The 19,578-nt window shown below is 43.5% G+C and overlaps 1 protein-coding gene across 1 annotated transcript in view; it reads left to right on the top strand.

The window, feature by feature from the left end:
• The window catches only part of LOC137327209 (cilia- and flagella-associated protein 47-like), a 602,936-nt gene that overhangs the window by 184,782 nt on the left and 398,576 nt on the right, over positions 1-19,578 (top strand). Inside the window, exons 26-27 of the mRNA XM_067992778.1 lie at positions 5,089-5,287; positions 10,173-10,379. Of these exons, the coding sequence (XP_067848879.1) occupies positions 5,089-5,287; positions 10,173-10,379 (406 nt within the window). The remainder of the gene's footprint in view (positions 1-5,088; positions 5,288-10,172; positions 10,380-19,578) is intronic.

The following is a 19,578-nucleotide window of genomic DNA, read 5'->3' on the forward strand; positions in this document are numbered from 1 at the left end:
TCCCTAATTGCCCTTGAGAAGATGGTAGTGAGCCGCCTTCTTGAACCGCTGCAGTCCGTGTAGTGAAGGTTCTCCCACAGTGCTGTTAGGAAGGGAGTTCCAGGATTTTGACCCAGCGACGATGAAGGAACGGCGATATATTTCCAAGTCGGGATGGTGTGTGACTTGGAGGGGAACGGGCAGGTGGTGTTGTTCCCATGTGCCTGCTGCTCTTGTCCTTCTAGGTGGTAGAGGTCACGGGCTTGGGAGGTGCTGTCGAAGAAGCCTTGGCGAGTTGCTGCAGTGCATCCTCTGGATGGTAGACACTGCAGCCATAGTGTGCCGGTGGTGAAGGGAGTGAATGTTTAGGGTGGTGGATGGGGTGCCAATCAAGCGGACTGCTTTATCCTGGGTGGTGTCGAGCTTCTTGAGTGTTGTTGGAGCTGCACTCATCCAGGCAAGTGGAGATATTCCATCACACTCCTGACTTGTGCCTTGTAGATGTTGGAAAGGCTTTGGGGAGTCAGGAGGTGAGTCACTTGCCGCAGAATACCCAGCCTCTGACCTGCTCTTGTAGCCACAGTATTTATATGGTTGGTCCAGTTAAGTTTCTGGTCAGTCGTGACCCCCAGGATGTTGATGGTGAGGGATTCAGCGATGGTAATGCCGTTGAATGTCAAGGGGAGGTGGTTAGACTCTCTCTTGTTGGAGATGGTCATTGCCTGGCACTTGTCTGGCGCGAATGTTCTTAGTCACTTATCAGCCCAAGCCTGGATGTTGTCCAGGTCTTGCTGCAGCGGGCTCGGACTGCTTCATTATCTGAGGGGTTGCGAATGGAACTGAACACTGTGCAATCATCAGCGAAGATCCCCATTTCTGACCTTAAGATGGAGGGAAGGTCATTGATGAAGCAGCTGAAGGTGGTTGGGTCTAGGACACTGCCCTGAGGAATTCCTGCAGCAATGTCCTGGGTCTGAGATGATTGGCCTCCAACAACCACTACCATCTTCCTTTGTGCCAGGTATGACTCCAGCCACTGGTGAGTTTTCCCCCTGATTCCCATTGACTTCAATTTTACTAGGGCTCCTTGGTGCCACACTTGGTCAAATGCTGCCTTGATGTCAAGGGCAGTCACTCTCAACTCACCTCTGGAATCCAGCTCTTTTGTCCATGTTTGGACCAAGGCTGTAATGAGGTCTGAAGCCGAGTGGTCATGTCGGAACCCAAACTGAGCATCGGTGAGCAGGTTATTGGTGAGTAAGTGCCGCTTGATAGCATTGTCGACGACACCTTCCATCACTTTGCTGATGATTTGAGAGTAGACTCATGGGGCAGTAATTGGCCGGATTGGATTTGTCCTGCTTTTTGTGGACAGGCATACCTGGGCAATTTTCCACATTGTCGGGTAGATGCCAGTGTTGTAGCTGTACTGGAACAGCTTGGCTAGAGGTGCAGCTAGTTCTGGAGCACAAGTCTTCAGCACTACAGTCGGGATTTTGTCGGGGCTCATAGCCTTTGCTGTATCCAGTGCACCCAGCCTTTTCTTGATATCAAGTGGAGTGAATCGAATTGGCTGAAAACTGGCTTCTGTGATGGTGGGGATATCGGGAGGAGGCCGAGATGGATCATCCACTCAGCACTTCTGGCTGAAGATGGTTGCAAACGCTTCAGCCTTGTCTTTTCCACTCACATGCTGAACTCCGCCACCATTGAGGATGCGGATGTTTACAGAGCCTCCTCCTCCCGTTAGTTGTTTAATTGTCCACCATTATTCACGACCGAATGTGGCGGGACTGCAGAGCTTTGATCTGATCCGTTGGTTGTGGAATCGCTTAGCTCTGTCTATAGCATGTTGCTTCCGCTGTTTCGCATGCATGTAGTCCTGAGTTGTAGTTTCACCAGGTTGGTACCTCATTTTTCGGTGCGCCTGGTGCTGCTCCTGGCATGCTCTTCTACACTCCTCATTAAACCAGGGTTGATCCCCTGGCTTGTTGGTAATGGTAGAGTGAGGAATATGCTGGGCCATGAGGTTACAGATTGTGCTGGAATACAATTCTGCTGCTGCTGATGGCCCACAGCGCCTCATGGTTGCCCAGTTTTGAGCTGCTAGATCTGTTCTGAAGCTATCCCATTTAGCACGGTGGTAGTGCCACACAACACGTTGATGGTGTCCTCAGTGCGAAGACGGGACTTCGTCTCCACGAGGACTGTGCGGTGGTCACTCCTACCAATACTGTCATGGACAGATGCATTTGCGACAGGTAGATTGGTGAGGACGAGGTCAAGTAAGTTTTTCCCTTATGTTGGTTCACTCACCACCTGCCGCAGGCCCAGTCTGGCAGCTATGTCCTTCAGGACTCGGCCAGCTCGGTCAGTAGTGGTGCTACCAAGCCACTCTTGGTGATGGACATTGAAGTCCCCCACCCAGAGTACATTCTGTGCCCTTGCTACCCTCAGTGCTTCCTCCAAGTGGTGTTCAACATGGAGGAGGACTGATTCATCAGCTGAGGGAGGGTGGTAGGTGGTAATCAGCAGGAGGTTTCCTTGCCCATGTTTGACCTGATGCCATGAGATTTCATGGGGTCCAGAGTCAATGTTGAGGACTCCCAGGGCCACTCCCTCCTGACTGTATATCATTGTACCGCCAGCTCTGGTTGGTCTGTCCTGCCGGTGGGACAGGACATACTCAAGGATGGTGATGGAAGAGTCTGGGACGTTGGCTGAAAGGTATGATTCTGTGAGTATGGCTATGTCAGGCTGTTGCTTGACTAGTCTGTGGAACAGTTCTCCCAATTTTGGCACAAGTCCCCAGATGTTCGTGAAGAGGACTTTGCAGGGTCGACTGGGCTTGGTTTGCCTTCAGTTACTGATCCTTCTGCCACTGGAAACAGTTTCTCCTTATTTACTCTATAAACCACAGCTTCTCCAGTCTCTCCACTTGACTGTAGTCCCTCATCCCTGTTACCATTCTAGTAAATCTCTTCTGCACCCTCTCTAAACCTTGACATCCTTCCAATGGTGTGAAGCCCAGAATTGAACACAATACTCCAGTTGCAGCCTAACCAATGTTTTATAAAGGTTTCGCATAACTTCCTTGCTTTTGTTCTCTATGTCACTATTAATAAAGCCCAGGAACCTATACGCTTTTTTAACCGCCTTCCCAATTTGTCCTGCCACCTTCAAAGACTTGTGTATATATACCCCCAGGTCTCTCTGTTCCTGCACCCCCTTTAAAATTGTATCATTTAGTTTATATTACCTCTCCTCATTCTTCCTCCCAAAATGGATCACTTCACACGTATCTGCGTTAAATTTCATCTGCCATGTGTCTGCCCAATTCACCAGTCTGTCTATGTCCTCTTGAGGTCTGCTACTATCCTCCGCAATGTTTACTACATTTCCGAGTTTTGTGTCATCTGCAAACTTTGAAATGATACCCTGTATACTGAAGTCCAAATCATTAGTATATATCAAAAGAGCAGTGGTCCTAATACTGACCCCTGTGGAACATCACTGTACAATTCCCTCCAGTCTGATAAACACTGTTCACCACTACTCTCTGCTTTCTGTCACTTAGCCAATTTTGTATCCACCCTGCCATGGGCTTTAATTTTGCTAACAAGTCTATTACGTGGTACTTTATCAAATGCCTTTTGAAAGTCAATATACACAACATCAACCACACGACCCTCATCAACCCTCTCTGTTACTTCCTCAAAGAACTCAATCAAGTTCGTCAAACACGATTTTCCTTTAACACATCCACGCTGATTTAATTAATTGCATTGTAGGCTTGACAAGGTAGATGTTGAGTGGCTGTTTCCTCTGGCTGGAGAGTCTAGAACTCGGCGTTATAGTCTCAAGATAAGAGGTCGGCCATTTAGGAGATGAGGAAAAATTTCTTCACTTTGGAATTCTCTACCCTAGAGGGCTATGGATGCTCAGTCGTTGAGTATATTCAAGAGTGAGAATGATAGATTTTTGGACTCTAAAGGAATCAAGGGATATGGGGTTAGGGCGGGTAAGTGGAGTTGAAGCAGAAGATCAGCCATGATCTTATTGAATGGCGGAGCAGGCTGAAGGGGCCATATGGCCTACTCCTGCTCCTATTTCTTTTGTTCTTATGTAGCAAATTTGGCTATTTTCAGCGCACTACACAGCTAAAATACCCTCAAGATATTATAAATTGTGGTTTCAGGTGTTTGATATTCTATAAATATTGTCGAAGTTTACACTGCACACATTAGGATTATCCATGACCGTATCATTTTAAATACACGAGTCATGTTTTCCCCCCAGTCTGCTTTCCTCCAATGAAAGCAAGCTTTCACAATTTAGTGCCATAAATTCCAGAATCATCCTTGTCAGTCTCTGAACTCTCTCCATGCAATAATGTCCTTTTGAATTGTGTCTAATAAAACTAAGCCCCCTATTCTAAATATTGCTTTGCCAATGTATTATACTGGGTTGTGTCTACTGTTAATCAATTGTCTTCAAGATAACCACGTTAAAAATCCATCTGCTATTCCTTAGCGTCCTTGCCAATTTGCTGAGGTCACTTTTAGAACTACCAATCTCCCTTATGCTGGCCATAAAATTTGGTCTCAGCACATTTTACAATATTACTAAAAGTAGCCTGTTTTGTAATATCTATGAATACTGTAAACTGCAAAGGATCCAGATTAGATTCCTGTGTGTTTGATAGTTTTTTCCATTTATTATCATTTTCTACTGCTTTATATTGCCAAATATTTTAAATCCAGCTAATTACTTTGCCATTAATTTCAAAAGCCTTAATCGGCTTCATAAACCTCACATATGGAATTTTAAATAATGCTTTTTGAAAATCCAAGTAGGTTACATCCTTCATTTACCAGTTCACTTATCTCCTTCAAAGAACTTCGGTGGATTTGTGAAATTCTGACCGAGTGTTTCCTCCATTGCTTCTGCTAGGCTAAGTGGCGTATAACGTTTGATTTGTTTTGAACACTATTTTAATGTTCGCTATTCTCTCTGTGGTGGTGGTGGGGGGCAATGTAAATAATCTGCATTACACTTGTATTATCTGCAAAAATTATTAAATTGTTTCTGTGCTTGTATACTTTTCAGTTTGTCCAGGCAAATATATCTGTGAAATACCCTTGTTTCTTAATGAAGACAGAACCAACCCATATAGAATAATTTCTCTGTCTGGCATTATACACACACCTAAATTGAATATTGATCCCCCTTTTGTGATCATGAACTCAGTTCCTCTGAACATGGAGACAACAGCGACAGTCCGAATTACTCGTTTGAACTATCTAAGGTTTGAACTTTGATTTATTCTCCTTTCATTTACTCTACTTTTAGCACTAACCTTAACCATCACTAATGTTGTTGTCATTCTATTGAGGTCATAAGATGACATAAAAACTGCTCAAAAAAGAACTAGAGATAATAAGAAAATCTGAGAATTATTGAAATTTGAAATAAAAACAGGAAATGCTAGAAATAAAAAGCAAAGCCATCAGCATCTGAAAGAGACACAGTTAACTTTTCAGGTGTAGATGTTTGTCAGAAGTGTTAACTGAAATGTTTACCTCGTTTTGCTCTTTGAGAGTTTTATGGACCTGCTGTATATTTACAGCATTTTTTGTTTTTATGGTAAAAACATCAGGATGTCAGAGAATGAATAGAAAGAAGATTGCAATTTAATTTTGCAGTTAGTTCAGGCAATATTTGTAAACAGCATATAGCTCATGATGTCACCACTTACTTCTAACTATTCATAATCTATCTTCAAAATCCTGTGAATGGCTCGCACTTCTTGTACATAAGCTTTACTCCCTGTGTCATGATTTTGAGTTATGCTTTTTGCGTCAACATTTAACATTGAAACTGTCTTTGTAAACATTTATAATAGGAAAAACTCCATAGGAACATGTCAAAAATTTCAACATCCTTGTTTGTTAATGAAAATTTGAATCATTCAAATTGCTTTTTGAAAAAGGAGATTTCTGTAACTGAAACATCTAGTGTCTAAACTAAGGATTTTAAACAAAAAAAAAATCAAAAAATTACATAGTTTCACAAAAGCATTGTATTTGCTTAACTTTATCCATTGAATTTTTGGGGGGCTTTTAATGTCTTTTTATCATTTCAAGAATTTACTTGAAAAGCTTAGCCTGTCCCAAAAGCCTGGGCTTGGAACTTGATCCTCTTCTAGCATACTGAATCTGTTAGCTGAAGGCAGGTCCTATAGTCTGAGCATGTTCGGTGTGCACAATTTCCTACAAAATATATGGTTGATTTTCAAAATTATTTGAAGAAAAGTGAGAGGACAAATTTATTCAACTAAAATTTAAATTGTGTTTTTAAATAAAAGAAAGTGTGTGTGTGCACGTGTGTGTGAAAAATAACAGACTGTTCATAACATGCAAGTTGTTATTGTACTTATTACACCTGTTTTCATTCCATTGAGTTCAAGCATTCTAATTATTGTGAAACAGATGGAGCAAAACAAATGAAAGAGAGAGAGACCAGTGCTATCAAACCCATTCCCTCCCCTTCCTCTCTCCCCACTGTTCACAGATAATAGGAATTTACCAGTGAGCCAAACCCCACATTCCATCTCCTCTTCAAGTTCTGCCAATCCCCAGTTTCCACCTTCGCACTGATACCAGGTAAATGGATCCTACCTGTGATGCTAAACCCCAGTATTTCTACGACAGAGCGCCCAAGCTGCAGGACCCCCACCTCAGTTCTGCCAAAGCTGAAGATGAGCACCCAGTACTACCAAACCTCCGGACTGCCCCAATGCAACCTCTCTGCCTTTGAACCTCTCCATCCTCCTTTAAGACTCTCCTTAAAACCTACCTCTTTAACCAAGCTTTTGGCCACCAATCCTAATATCTCCTTATGTGGCTTGGTGTCAAATTTTGTCTGATAATGCTCCCTTGAAGTGCCTTGGGACATTTTACTACGTTAAAGGCGCTATATAAATACAAGTTGTTGTTGTTGCCCAGTTGAGGAGAGTTGGTTGATTCAGTTTCGAGATGAGGGTGGGGATGAGGCTGCATTCCCAGGAAGGAGCATAGGGGAGAATCCATGACTTTCCACCAGCCCCTTCTCTAGCAGCTCGATTGACATGAGCTGCATGATGAAGCCAGAGTCCTTTCCCTCCATCTCCTCCGGAAACAGCTCCGCTTCACTTTCCCATACCGCTGACCCTCCTCCAACTCTTCTCCCTCCTCCGAGTCACCCCTTCCTCCTCCAAAGCAGGTGTACTGCTTTGCCTCTTGCCACCTGCAGGAAGAAAAAGAGGGTTAGAATGGTTGCCATTGCTAGGTCTGATGCCCCACAGTGGGAGGGGGGTGGAAATAGCCAGCGGCAGCTACTCACCTGGTTGTGGATTCTCCCCACCCACCTCTGCCCCCACTGTGGCCACGATGATGTGGCAGCCCAATAGCTCCACCACCTTCTGCTCATGGTGAGTCAGAGAGCAAAAGATTTAGACACCTCACCCCACTCTTTGTCTTCTCGCAGGCATTGTGCACATTCTTGACCTACAAAGACAAAAGTGGAAATGATTTAAGTGTTTGGAGTAACTGAAGGAGCTACTGATCTGCATCTAATGGTGGATTTAAGATAATTGGCAAATGAACCAGAGAGGAGAGGAGTACAACTATTTTTACGCAGCGAGTTGATATGATGCACTGCCTAAAAGGGTAGTGCAAGCAGATTCAAGTAATTTTCAAAAGGGAATTGGAAGGACAAATTCAAAGGACTATGTAACAAAGAGCAGGGGAGTGGGACTAATTGGATAACTCTTCAAAGAGCTGGCACAGGCATGATGGACCGAATGGCGGCCTCCTGTACTGTATTATTTATGATTCTATGATCGTGAGTATTTTTTTGCCTTTCCTGACCTTGTCAGGTCATTGAATTTTTACCTGCACTGCCCGCCATTCTTGGGACAATTGAGGACGCGCTTAGTGCCTTTGCTAGGTCTGCCCACACCCTCCTCCTTACCGCACATGAGCGCTGAGATGTCGAGGAACTAATGAAGTATTGTTGCCTCACCCCCTCGGCAAAATTAAATACCCTCTTCCGGGTCACCTTGTCTTGCGCATCAGTCATCTGTGAGGAGGGTAAGATTAGATACAGTTAAGACTCTCTACCGAGAAAATTAAATGAATTAATTAAAAAATCTGCAGGCCAGAGAGTTGTGTGCTACTTACTTTGCAGTATCCAGCCTCACTCTGAAGGTGAAAACAATTTTCGCCACTCCCGCCCTGGCAACTTGAACCCTATTGGATGTGTTCCAATTACGTTTTAACTATACTCAGATGGTGTGCTGATTTTACACTCGAGCTTATGATAATTAGTTTACGAGGATACTTGGGCGCAATTTCACATCAGCAAAACAGGCACAGCTTCGAGCACAATTTGGGTGCAAGTACCCGATTGCGCCCACGGAGGAAATTCCAGGCCCAGATACCTGCCTTTAACTACAAAATTTTGTATACTGTCTTGCTTTGTATTGTCAGCTTTAAAAATAATAAGCGATAAACGTTAAATACATAATAGGTATAGGAATATATTCATTTATTCGTTCTTTTACAGTATTCACAGAATAATGGATAGAATGGTGAAATTTGATCCCCAAAACACCAGTAAAAATCCCAGAATATCTTATAATAAAAACAGAATTTGACTTAGTCAGCATAAATCAGTGGCTCTAATGTTATGCTCTCCATGGCATATCACCCTTATTATAAAACAGCATATCCTCCGACTCAGCATTTCTTTTTATTGGTAGGTTCTTCTGAACTGGTCATTCAGGGTTGGTTGTTTGTTTGTTTTAATTTGTACATTCCCTTATCTTTTCAGTTCTGATTTTTTACTGTTTTACTTTGAGCCACTCAGCAAAGTGTGACGCTAAAATGCAAAAGTGTGACAGTGAAACATTGACAATTTATAAATGTTGATGTATACAAGTTATGACTGAAAAATTATGACGTCGGGAGTAGGATTAATGTGTACAAGAAATGAACATCATTCATAAGACTTTCAATGTCCATTTTTATATAGACTTCTCACGTGTAATGCCATAGGAGATTTTTATAGTCAAGCTCCTATGGCATTGCATATGGGGCCCTAGAAATTCGATGGTGCCACTCCTGTTTTCAGGCACAAAATGGATGGCTATGAATCCAATATGTCTTGTGGGTTTGTGCGTGCTCTTATGACATGGTGGAAGTGTGTCACCTGCCATATTGGTGAAGGCAGAAAAAGAGGTATCCAGGGCCCATGCCCGAAACAGACATTAGGAACTTTGCATATGCGAACAGGAAGCCTAAGGCCTGTTTGAGACCCCATATGCAAAATTGAGCTGCCCTGAATGCAACCGGGCTGGCTGCACTCAGGTAAACGTAGTCTAGATGTAGCCGAATCAGCAGTCCTTAAAGGGATTGTTGCAGGCGCAGTGCTGAAGTCCGTTAATGTCCACCAATTCCCCCTTTCCCGAATGCCCCCTTCCATTCCCACTGCCTCCGCCCCCTCTCCCAGTCGCTCCCCTCCCAATCCCTTCCCCCACTCTCCTGGTCGCTTCCCCCCTCTCCTGGATGCCCTCCTCCCTCCTGAACTCTTTCCCTCCTCCCAAGAACTACCTGGGGGCTACTGCTGGCAACACATAGGTGTTTGTAAAAGGATTATAGGTCATAATCCGTGTGTCAGGGTTCAGCTGCTGAAGCTTTACGCTCTCTGTTTATGACTGTCTGAATTTCATGGGTTGAATTACTATCTTGAAATCTACTGCCATCTATCTATTATCTCCTTTGCCTTCCATTATTTCGGAGGAAGGAAATGTTTTTTGACCTCACCAAGGTACGTAATCTGTTACTTGTTGGACAACTAAATAATTATATTGAAGTGAGAGGGAAATAATCCTCAATAAGCTTTTCTATATAGCCTAAGCCTATCAAATTTGTATTTATAAACTCAGATAAACAAGATTAGCATTGTATCTATTGACCATTCTGGTTCTGCTTAACTGTGAAGCTGAAAGTCAAATTACTTTAACTAATCCACTGAAGGAATTTATTTAGACATATTAAAGAAATTATGAGTTATATCATAAAGGGAAAATATAATATCTGGCCTGTAGCATTTTTTAGTGTTGCAACATTAACATGTTGATTTGTTTCCAGTGACTGCATACTCCAAGCTGAAGTCCCAGAAGTAGAAACTGAAGATGGGAATTGGTTTAAGCCCCTATCTTGTCAGTTCCCTGAAGGCTCGTCTTTGGCCTTAGAGAGTGAGACAAACAAAAGCATAACTTGCTGCATTACCTTCTGTTCATTCAGCCCAATTTCAATATCCATGGATGTCATATTCATTGATCAGGAAAAGAAAAGGTAACACATGTCAGTGTGTAGATAAAATTTGAAGTATACTAATGGTTGTGCGAGAGTTGTTGGATTTTAATGTGTGTAAATGAACTGTGATAAAATAAAAATTGTTCCAGGCAATGAAATGCTAGTAACACTTTCCTCTACAACATAGAGCAAGATATTATCCACAGAAGCAGGTTGGGTGTCTCTGTTGGATTATATTACAACTATCACTTTTATGGACTCTGAATCAGAGAAACAATGTACCTTTCCTTTGCTGTATTCAGTGGTAATCACAAAGGTTGAATGGACTTCATGGAAGTCATAAATGAAGAACAGATCCCATATTAGCTTTTGGATGACAAGACTTCATATTCTAGTGTTTAGCTTTGTGAATGAGTCCATCCAGGATTTGGCAAGGAACGTTACCCTCTCATTTCTGGCAACCAAACCTGCTCTACTTTAGGATTCCTTAGATTCTTATACAAAGGAGGAGTGGGTAGAGGATGAAATTCTTAGCAAATTCTTCAAAGAGAACCCTATACTTTTAACTTGAAGGTGGCCCAAAACCTGAATGTGATTGCCTTAGAAAACTGCTCCAGATATCAAACCTCTGCTGATGGCTTTGCAAAAGATAGCTTTTGTATCTACTTTGGGGGGGGGGGGTGGGGAATTCATCCTTGTGGGTATTTAGCAGAGCATAGGATGGTTAGAATGTAATGTCTGCAGTGCCGTCCTGAAGTCCTCATATACTTCCTTCGTAAATAGTTTAGGGACAGTCTACCAGGTGAATGTGAAATATGGGAAGACACTAATTCAGAGTACATAGGATTACAGGAATGGGAGTAGGCCATTCAACCCTTCAAGCCTGCTTTGATGAACTGGATTCTTTTACCCCTCAGTCTGGTTTAGCAAACACTGAGTCGAATACACCTTTAAAGTTCAACACAATTTTATTAGCCGCGGCGGGACTTAGTCTACAGTATCGATTTTGACTCCTGACAGAGTCTTGTCGATCCTGATAGAGCAAGACAAAGTTACATACAGAAGTTCACACATTTATACAGTATCAGCAGGGGTTGGAACCTGATTAACAAGGGTCAACACCAATCATAAGCTGGGCATGGGTTGGCCATGCGGGGTTACATGATTGCAGGCCAATCACAGGTAGTACACTTGGCTGATCACGCCGCAGTTACAACAGCAGAGGGGATGCCTCCTATCTCCTAGCTTGGAATGTTCCTCCTGTTCCTTATCTCCTAGCTTGGAATGTTTTTCGGCCTTGCTCAGCTTAGTGCCGCCATTGATTAACCCGCTCCATAGAGACACCCACACCAGACCCCTAATCTTATCAAGTCTCCTCCACTGATGAGACAAAGCAGGCCTTACTCGTAAAGAGCTGAGCATGCAAACAGATGGCCAAAAAGAGGCCCATTGTCCTAACTTCTAGCTAACAGGCTACTAATTAACCCTCGCTTAACCGCATTGCTACTTCTGCTACTTGGCCACGTAGGCATTCTACTATCTTACTGGAAACTGACCACGTAGGCATTTTCATTAGAGGGGGCACCATGTAGGCATTTAGAGGGGGCATCACGTAGGCATTCTCAGCTTCGCCATTCAATTGGATCATGGCTGATCTGTACCTCATCTCCATTTACCTGCCTTTGCTCCATATTCCTTGATACCCTAACCTAACAATCTCAGTCTTGAAAATTTCAATTGACACAGTCTTTTGGGACGGAGATTTCCAGATTTCCACTATTCTTTGTGTGAAAAAGTGCTTCCTGATTTCACTCCTAAATGGTCTTGCTCTAATTTTTAATAGATTTGACCTCTATTGGGAAATGAAACACCTGCATTTAAAAGGCAAATCGTTAGATGTGCTCTTTAATGAGCGATTTCTCTCCAATGACCGGTGGAACACCTGCTGAGTCAGAAGCTTGTGGGCTCAAGTCCCATTGCAGGGACTTGAGCACAAAATCTAGGTCGACACTCCAATGCAGTACTGAGGGAGTGCTGCATTGTCGGAGGTGCTGTCTTTCAGATGAGACATTAAACCGATGCCCCGCCTGATCCCTCAGGTGGACATAAAAGATCCCATGGCATTATTTGAAGAACATGAGAACATAGGAACAGGAGTAGGCCATTCAGCCACTCGAGCCTGTTCTGCCATTCAATGAGGTCATGGCTGATCTGTATCTTAACTCCATTTACACGCCCTGGCTCCATATTCCTCAATACCCTTGGCTAGCAAAAATCTATCGATCTCAGATTTAAAATTATTAATTGAGCTGGCATCTACTGCTTTTTGTGGGAGAGAGTTCCACATTTCTACCACCCTTTGCATGAAGAAGTGTTTCCTTCAGACAAAGAGACAGAACAGCAGTGGGAAATATTTAAAATGGTGATCAATAGAGTTCAGGAGAAATATATTCCTCTAAAAAGCAAGAACAAATTAGCCAACAATGAAACACTGTGGATGAATAAAGATATAAGGGTAAAATTGAAACTAATGAAAAAAGCATACTCTTAAGTACATAGACAATAAAGGAAAGGATGACAAAAGGGAATATGAAGAGGTTAGGAAAGAAGTCAAAAAACAATTAAGAAAGCAAAGAGGAACTATGAAATTAAATTAGCAAGGAATATAAAAAGAAATAGCAAAGGCACATTAATAACAAAGAAAAATCAGGATAGGGATAGGGCCACTAAGAGATGCACAAGATAAACTCACAGGTAATGACAGTGAAATAGCAGAAATATTGAATAGTTACTTTGCCTCAGTATTTACCAGAGAGACTAACAAGTTGGGCATGACATTAGAATAAGAGATCAAAAAAGATATAAAAACATTTAAGATAGAAAGGGGCGAGATAATTGATAAACTAATCAAACTTAGAGAGGATAAAACTCTTGGTCCAGATTGCATCTGCAAATATTAGAAGAAGTTAGGGAGGAGATAATAAAGAATAATCAATCTGGATTTAAGAAGGAAAGGTCATGCCTGATCAACCTTATCGAATTCTTTCAAGAAGTAATAGAAAGAGGAGACAAGGGTAATGTAGTAGATGTAATATATTTAGATTTTCAAAAAGCTTTCGATAAGGTAGACTCATGACTATGGTCAGAACATATGGGGCATGATTTTGACTCCGAGCCGGGAAGGGGTTGGGGGGATCAAATTGCGGACGGGAAACCCGGAAGTACGGGTTTCCCGGCCGTCCTTCCGATTTTGACGTAAGGACGTCTTTTATTTTTTTTGTCAGTTTGCCGTCTGACTGACCGGCCTGATTGACAGGCTGGTCTCAGTCGAATGGGAGAGCAGCCAGGGAGAGGACGTGTTCAGGTAAATCTTCAGGTAAGTCTTTGTTTGTATGGATGGGGGGGCATGGGAGGAATGGGTTGGCACAGGGGCATAGGTTGGCATGGGCATGGGTTGGAATGGGGCATGCGTTGGAATGGGGGTCGTCAGTCATGGAGGAGGGGTTGGGATCAGGGGTCATCGCGGGGATCCTTATTCGTTGGGAGGGGGATCAGGGTCATGGGTCCGCGATCGTTGGTGGGGTGGAGATCGGGGGCGAGAGACCGTGCGCGATCATTGGTTGGGGCGGAGATCGGGGCGGAGTTCCACGATCGTTGAGGGGGTCGCTGCAGGTAGGCTTCTTGCGCCTGGGGACAGCACTCCTGCTCCTCCGGGCCCACAAGCTGTGCCAGAAAGGCACCTACCTGCTAGTCTTTCACGAGGCGTGAAAGTGAAGGCCCACCAATTGTGGCCCTCGGGGTTGAAATCGGAAACTATAGGAAAATGGAGGCACGGAGCCTTCTTGAAAGGTTTTAAAGCCTGACCCGCTTCCTGGGAGCGGATTGCTCACCCGCCCCTTGTCTTGCCCCGGTGAAAACTAGAAATAGGCGGGTTGGGGACGGAACTGAAACCGTTGCAATTTTGAATGCTCCCCCTCCCCAACCCACCCGTTTTTCACTGTTAAAATCGTGCCCACGGAGTCAGGAGACATGTAGCAGAATGGATAGCAAGTTGGCTACAAAACAGAAAACAGAGAGCAGGGGTTAAGGGTAGCTGCTTGGTTAAGGATAGCTGCTCAGACTGGCAAAAGGTGGGAAGTGGCATTCCACAGGGATTGGTGCTGGGACCACTGTTGTTCACAATTTACATTAACGATTTGGATTTGGGAATTGTAAGTATAATTTCAAAATTTGAGGACGACACCAAATTGGGGGGTGTAGTTAATACAAAGGAGTAATGTGTCAAAATGCAAGAGGACATTAATAAACTTGTAGAATGGGCATCTAATTGGCAAATGAATTTCAATAAAGATAAGTGTGAGGTGGTGCATTTTGATAGGAAGAATAAGGAAGCCACATACTGCTAATAGTTGAATAATAAGAGTCTGAATGGGGTAGAGGAGCAAAGGGATCTAAGGATACAGATACACAAATGACTAAAAGTAGCGACCCAGGTTAATAAGGCCATAAAAAAGACAAACCAAGCACTGTGGTTCATTTCTAGCGGGATAAAATTGAAAAGCAGAGAAGTTATGTTAAACTTGTATCGAACCTTGGTTAAACCACACTTGGAGTACTGTGCACAGTTCTGGTTTCTATACTATAGAAAGGATATAGAAGCATTGGAGAGGGTGCAAAAAAGATTCACAAGAACGAGACCAGAACTGAGAGGATATCCTTATCAGGAAAGGCTGAACAGGCTGGAGCTCTTTTCTCGAGAGGAGGAAAGCTGTAGACTGCAGGAAGATATCAATGGACTGGTCAGGTGGGCAAAAAAGTGGCAAATGGAATTCAGTCCAGAGAAGTGTGAGGTAATGCATTTGGGGAGGGCAAACAAGGCAAGAGAGTACACAATAAATGGGAGGATACTGAGAGCAACAAATGGACCTTGAAGTGCATGTCCACAGATCCCTGAAAGTAGCAGGACAGGCCGATAAAGTGGTTAAAAAGGTATACGGGATACTTTCCTTTATTAGCCAAGGCATAGAATATAAGAGCAGGGAGGTTATGCTTGAACTGTATAAAACATTGGTTAGGCCACAGCTTGAGTACTGCGTACAGTTCTGGTCACCACATTACAGGAAAGATGTGAGTGCATGAGAGAGGTACAGAGGAGATTTACAAGGATGTTGCCAGGGCTGGATAATTTTAGTTGTGAGAAAAGATTGGATAGGCTGGAGTTGTTTTCTTTGGAACAAAGGAGGTTGAGAGGAAATTTAATTGAGGTATTTGAAATTATCACGGCACCAGATAAAGTGGATAGGACCTATTTCCCTTAGCAGAGGGGTCAGTGATCAGGGGTCATAGATTTAAAGTAATTGGTCGAAGGATTAGAGGGGAGCTGAGGAGAATTTTTTTTACCCAGAGGATGGTGGGGGTGTGGAACTCACTGCCTGAAAGGGTGGTAGAGGCAGAAACCCTCAACTCATTGGATGTGCACTTGAAGTGCCGTAACCAACAGGGCTACGGACCAAGTGCTGGAAAGTGGGATTAAGCTGGATAGCTCTTTTTCAGCTGGCATGGACACGATGGGCCGAATGTCCTCCTTCAGTGCTGTAACTGTCTATGATTCAATGATTCTAAGGCTGAGGGGTAACCTGATAGAGGTCTTTAAGATTATGAAAGGGTTTGATAGGGTAGACATAGAGAAAAAGTTTCCACTTGTGGGGGAGTCCTAAAGTAGAGGTCATAAATATAAAATAGTTGCGAATAAATCCAATAGGGAATTCAGAAGGAACTCTTTACCCAAAGAGTAGTAAGAATGTGGAACGTGTTACCACAAGGAGTAGTTTAGACAAATAGCATAGATATATTTAAGGGGAAGCTATATAAGCACATGAGAGAGAAAGGAATAGAAGGGTATGCTGATAGGGCTAGATGAAGTATAAATGCCGGCATAGACCAGTTGGGCCAAATGGCCTGTTTTTGTGCAGTAATTTCTATGTAACTTGATGTAACTTCTCTCCTGAATGGCCTGCCTCTGATTTTAAGGTTCTATCCCGTTGACCTAGACTCCCCCACCACTGGAAAAAGTTTATTTTTATCTACCCTATCAATTCCTTTCAAAAACCTAAAAACCTCAATAAAATCACCCTTAACCTTCTCCATATTCCAGGGAATACAAGCCTAGTTTATGTAATCGCTCCTCATAATTTAACCCTTGAAGCCCTGGTAACATTCTGGTGAATCTGTGCTGCACTCCTTCCAAGGCCATTATATCCTTTCTAAGGTGCGGTGCCCAGGACTGTACACAGTACTCCAGATGTGGTCTAACCAGGGCTTTGTATAGCTGTAGCAAACTTCACCTCCTTTATATTCTTGCCCTCTAGATATAAAGGCTAACATTCCATTGGCCTTTTTGATTATTTTTTGTACTTGACTACTATATTTTAGTGGTCTGTGTACATGGACCCCTAAATCTCTTCGGATTTCCACTGTTCCGAGCTTTTCACCATTTAAAAAATACTTGGATCTATCCTGTTTTGGTCCCAAATGGATGACCTCACACTTACCTGCGTTGAAATCCATCTGACACATTTTTGTCCACTCACTTAATCTATCAATATCTCTTTTTAATTTTATGCTTCCGTCTTTATTAGTTACTGTGCCACCAATCTTTGCATCATCAGCAAACTTGGATATATGACTCCCTATTGTTTTATCTAAGTCATTAATAAATATGATGTGGAGATGCCGGTGATGGACTGGGGTTGACAATTGTAAACAATTTTACAACACCAAGTTATAGTCCAGCAATTTTATTTTAAATTCACAAGCTTTCGGAGATTTTCTCCTTCCTCAGGCAAATGTTTCAAGAGCTCCTTGAAGCCTACGCATTTATACATATAGAACAATACATGGTGTTTACAGACTGCCCCTGCAACTGCCCGTTGCCAAGGCAATCACCGTGTTCAGACAGAGAGGTGTCACCTGCAGAACCCCCGAATACACATTCAACAAAAAAACAAACAGGGAAAAAAAACAGAGAAAAAAAACACAGAGAGAGGCAGAAACATCCGGAAGGCAGAGAGAGCCAGCAAATGACCCATTATATTAAAAACAGATAACATTTGTTCGCTGGTGGGGTAACGTGTAGCGTGACATGAACCCAAGATCCCGGTTGAGGCCGTCCTCATGGGTGCGGAACTTGGAATCACTAAAGAGACTACACGATAACATCAACAAGTTCCATCCCACCATCAAGCTCACCATGGACTACTCCTCAGAATCAGTTTCTTTCTTGGACACACGAATCTCCATCAAAGACGGGCACCTCAGCACCTCACTCTACCGCAAGCCCACGGACAACCTCACGATGCTCCACTTTTCCAGCTTCCACCCTAACCACGTCAAAGAGGCCATCCCCTATGGACAGGCCCTGCGAATACACAGGGTCTGCTCAGACGAGGAGGAACGCGATGGACACCTACAGACGCTGAAAGACGCCCTAGTAAGAACGGGATATGACGCTCGACTCATCGATCGACAGTTCCGACGGGCCACAGCAAAAAATCGCATAGACCTCCTCAGGAGACTAACACGGGACGCAACCAACAGAGTACCCTTTGTCGTCCAGTACTTCCCCGGAGCGGAGAAACTACGCCATGTTCTCCGCAGCCTTCAACATGTCATCAATGAGGACAAACACCTCGCTATGGCCATCCCCACACCTCCACTACTCGCCTTTAAACAGCCACCCAACCTCAAACAGACCATCGTTCGCAGCAAATTACCTAGCTTTCAAGAGAACAGCGTCCACGACGCCACACAACCCTGCCACGGTAACCTCTGCAAGACATGCCAGATCATCGACACAGATACCACCATCACACGAGAGGACACCACCCACCAGGTGCATGGTTCATACTCCTGTGACTCGGCCAACGTTGTCTACCTCATACGTTGCAGGAAAGGATGCCCCAGAGCATGGTACATTGGCGAGACCATGCAGACGCTGCGACAACGGATGAACGGACACCGTGCAACAATCGCCAAACAGGAGGGTTCCCTCCCAGTCGGGGAACACTTCAGCAGTCATGGACATTCATCCACCGACCTTCGGGTAAGCGTACTCCAAGGCGGCCTTCGAGACACACGACAACGCAAAATCGTCGAGCAGAAATTGATAGCCAAGTTCCGCACCCATGAGGACGGCCTCAACCGGGATCTTGGGTTCATGTCACGCTACACGTTACCCCACCAGCGAACAAATGTTATCTGTTTTTAATATAATGGGTCATTTGCTGGCTCTCTCTGCCTTCCGGATGTTTCTGCCTCTCTCTGTGTTTTTTTTCTCTGTTTTTTTTCCCTGTTTGTTTTTTTGTTGAATGTGTATTCGGGGGTTCTGCAGGTGACACCTCTCTGTCTGAACACGGTGATTGCCTTGGCAACGGGCAGTTGCAGGGGCAGTCTGTAAACACCATGTATTGTTCTATATGTATAAATGCGTAGGCTTCAAGGAGCTCTTGAAACATTTGCCTGAGGAAGGAGAAAATCTCCGAAAGCTTGTGAATTTAAAATAAAATTGCTGGACTATAACTTGGTGTTGTAAAATTGTTTACAATTAATAAATATAGTGAATAGTTGAGGCCTCGGCACAAATCCTTGTGGGACACCAATCGTCACTTCCTTCCAATTCGACTATATATTCATTAACCCTACTCTCTGTCTTCTACCGCCGAACCAATCTCCTAACCAGGTCAATATTTTGCCTTCAATTCCTTGGGCTTTAATTTTAGCGAACAGTCTCTTAATTTTAGATAACAGTCTCTTACTTTAGCTAACAGTCTCTTAAAAGCAGAAGAGCAGAAAAGTTCTCCCCGATATCCTGGACAACATTTATCCCTCAACCAACCTTACTAAAAAAATCAGATTATCCAGTCATTACCTCATTGCTGTTTGTGGGACCTTGCTGTGTGCAAATTGGCTGCCGTGTTTCCTACATTGCAACAGTGACTACACTTCAAAAAGTACTTCATTGGCTGTAAAGAGCCTTGGGACATCCTGAGGTCGTGAAAGGTGCTATATAAATGCAAGTCTTTCTTTTCTTTCTTTCCTTCTTTCTTTCCTCAGAACCACTCTCAAAATAGTGCCGACAGAGTCTAGGTCTGATATGGCAACAATTGGTGAGAATGCATGAGGCACTTCAACCATCTCACTGAATGCTTCTCCATACTGTCCCCCATTATCACAGTTATAA

Source organism: Heptranchias perlo, chromosome 11 (genome assembly GCF_035084215.1).
Source record: "Heptranchias perlo isolate sHepPer1 chromosome 11, sHepPer1.hap1, whole genome shotgun sequence".
Classification (NCBI taxonomy): Eukaryota; Metazoa; Chordata; class Chondrichthyes; order Hexanchiformes; family Hexanchidae; genus Heptranchias; species Heptranchias perlo.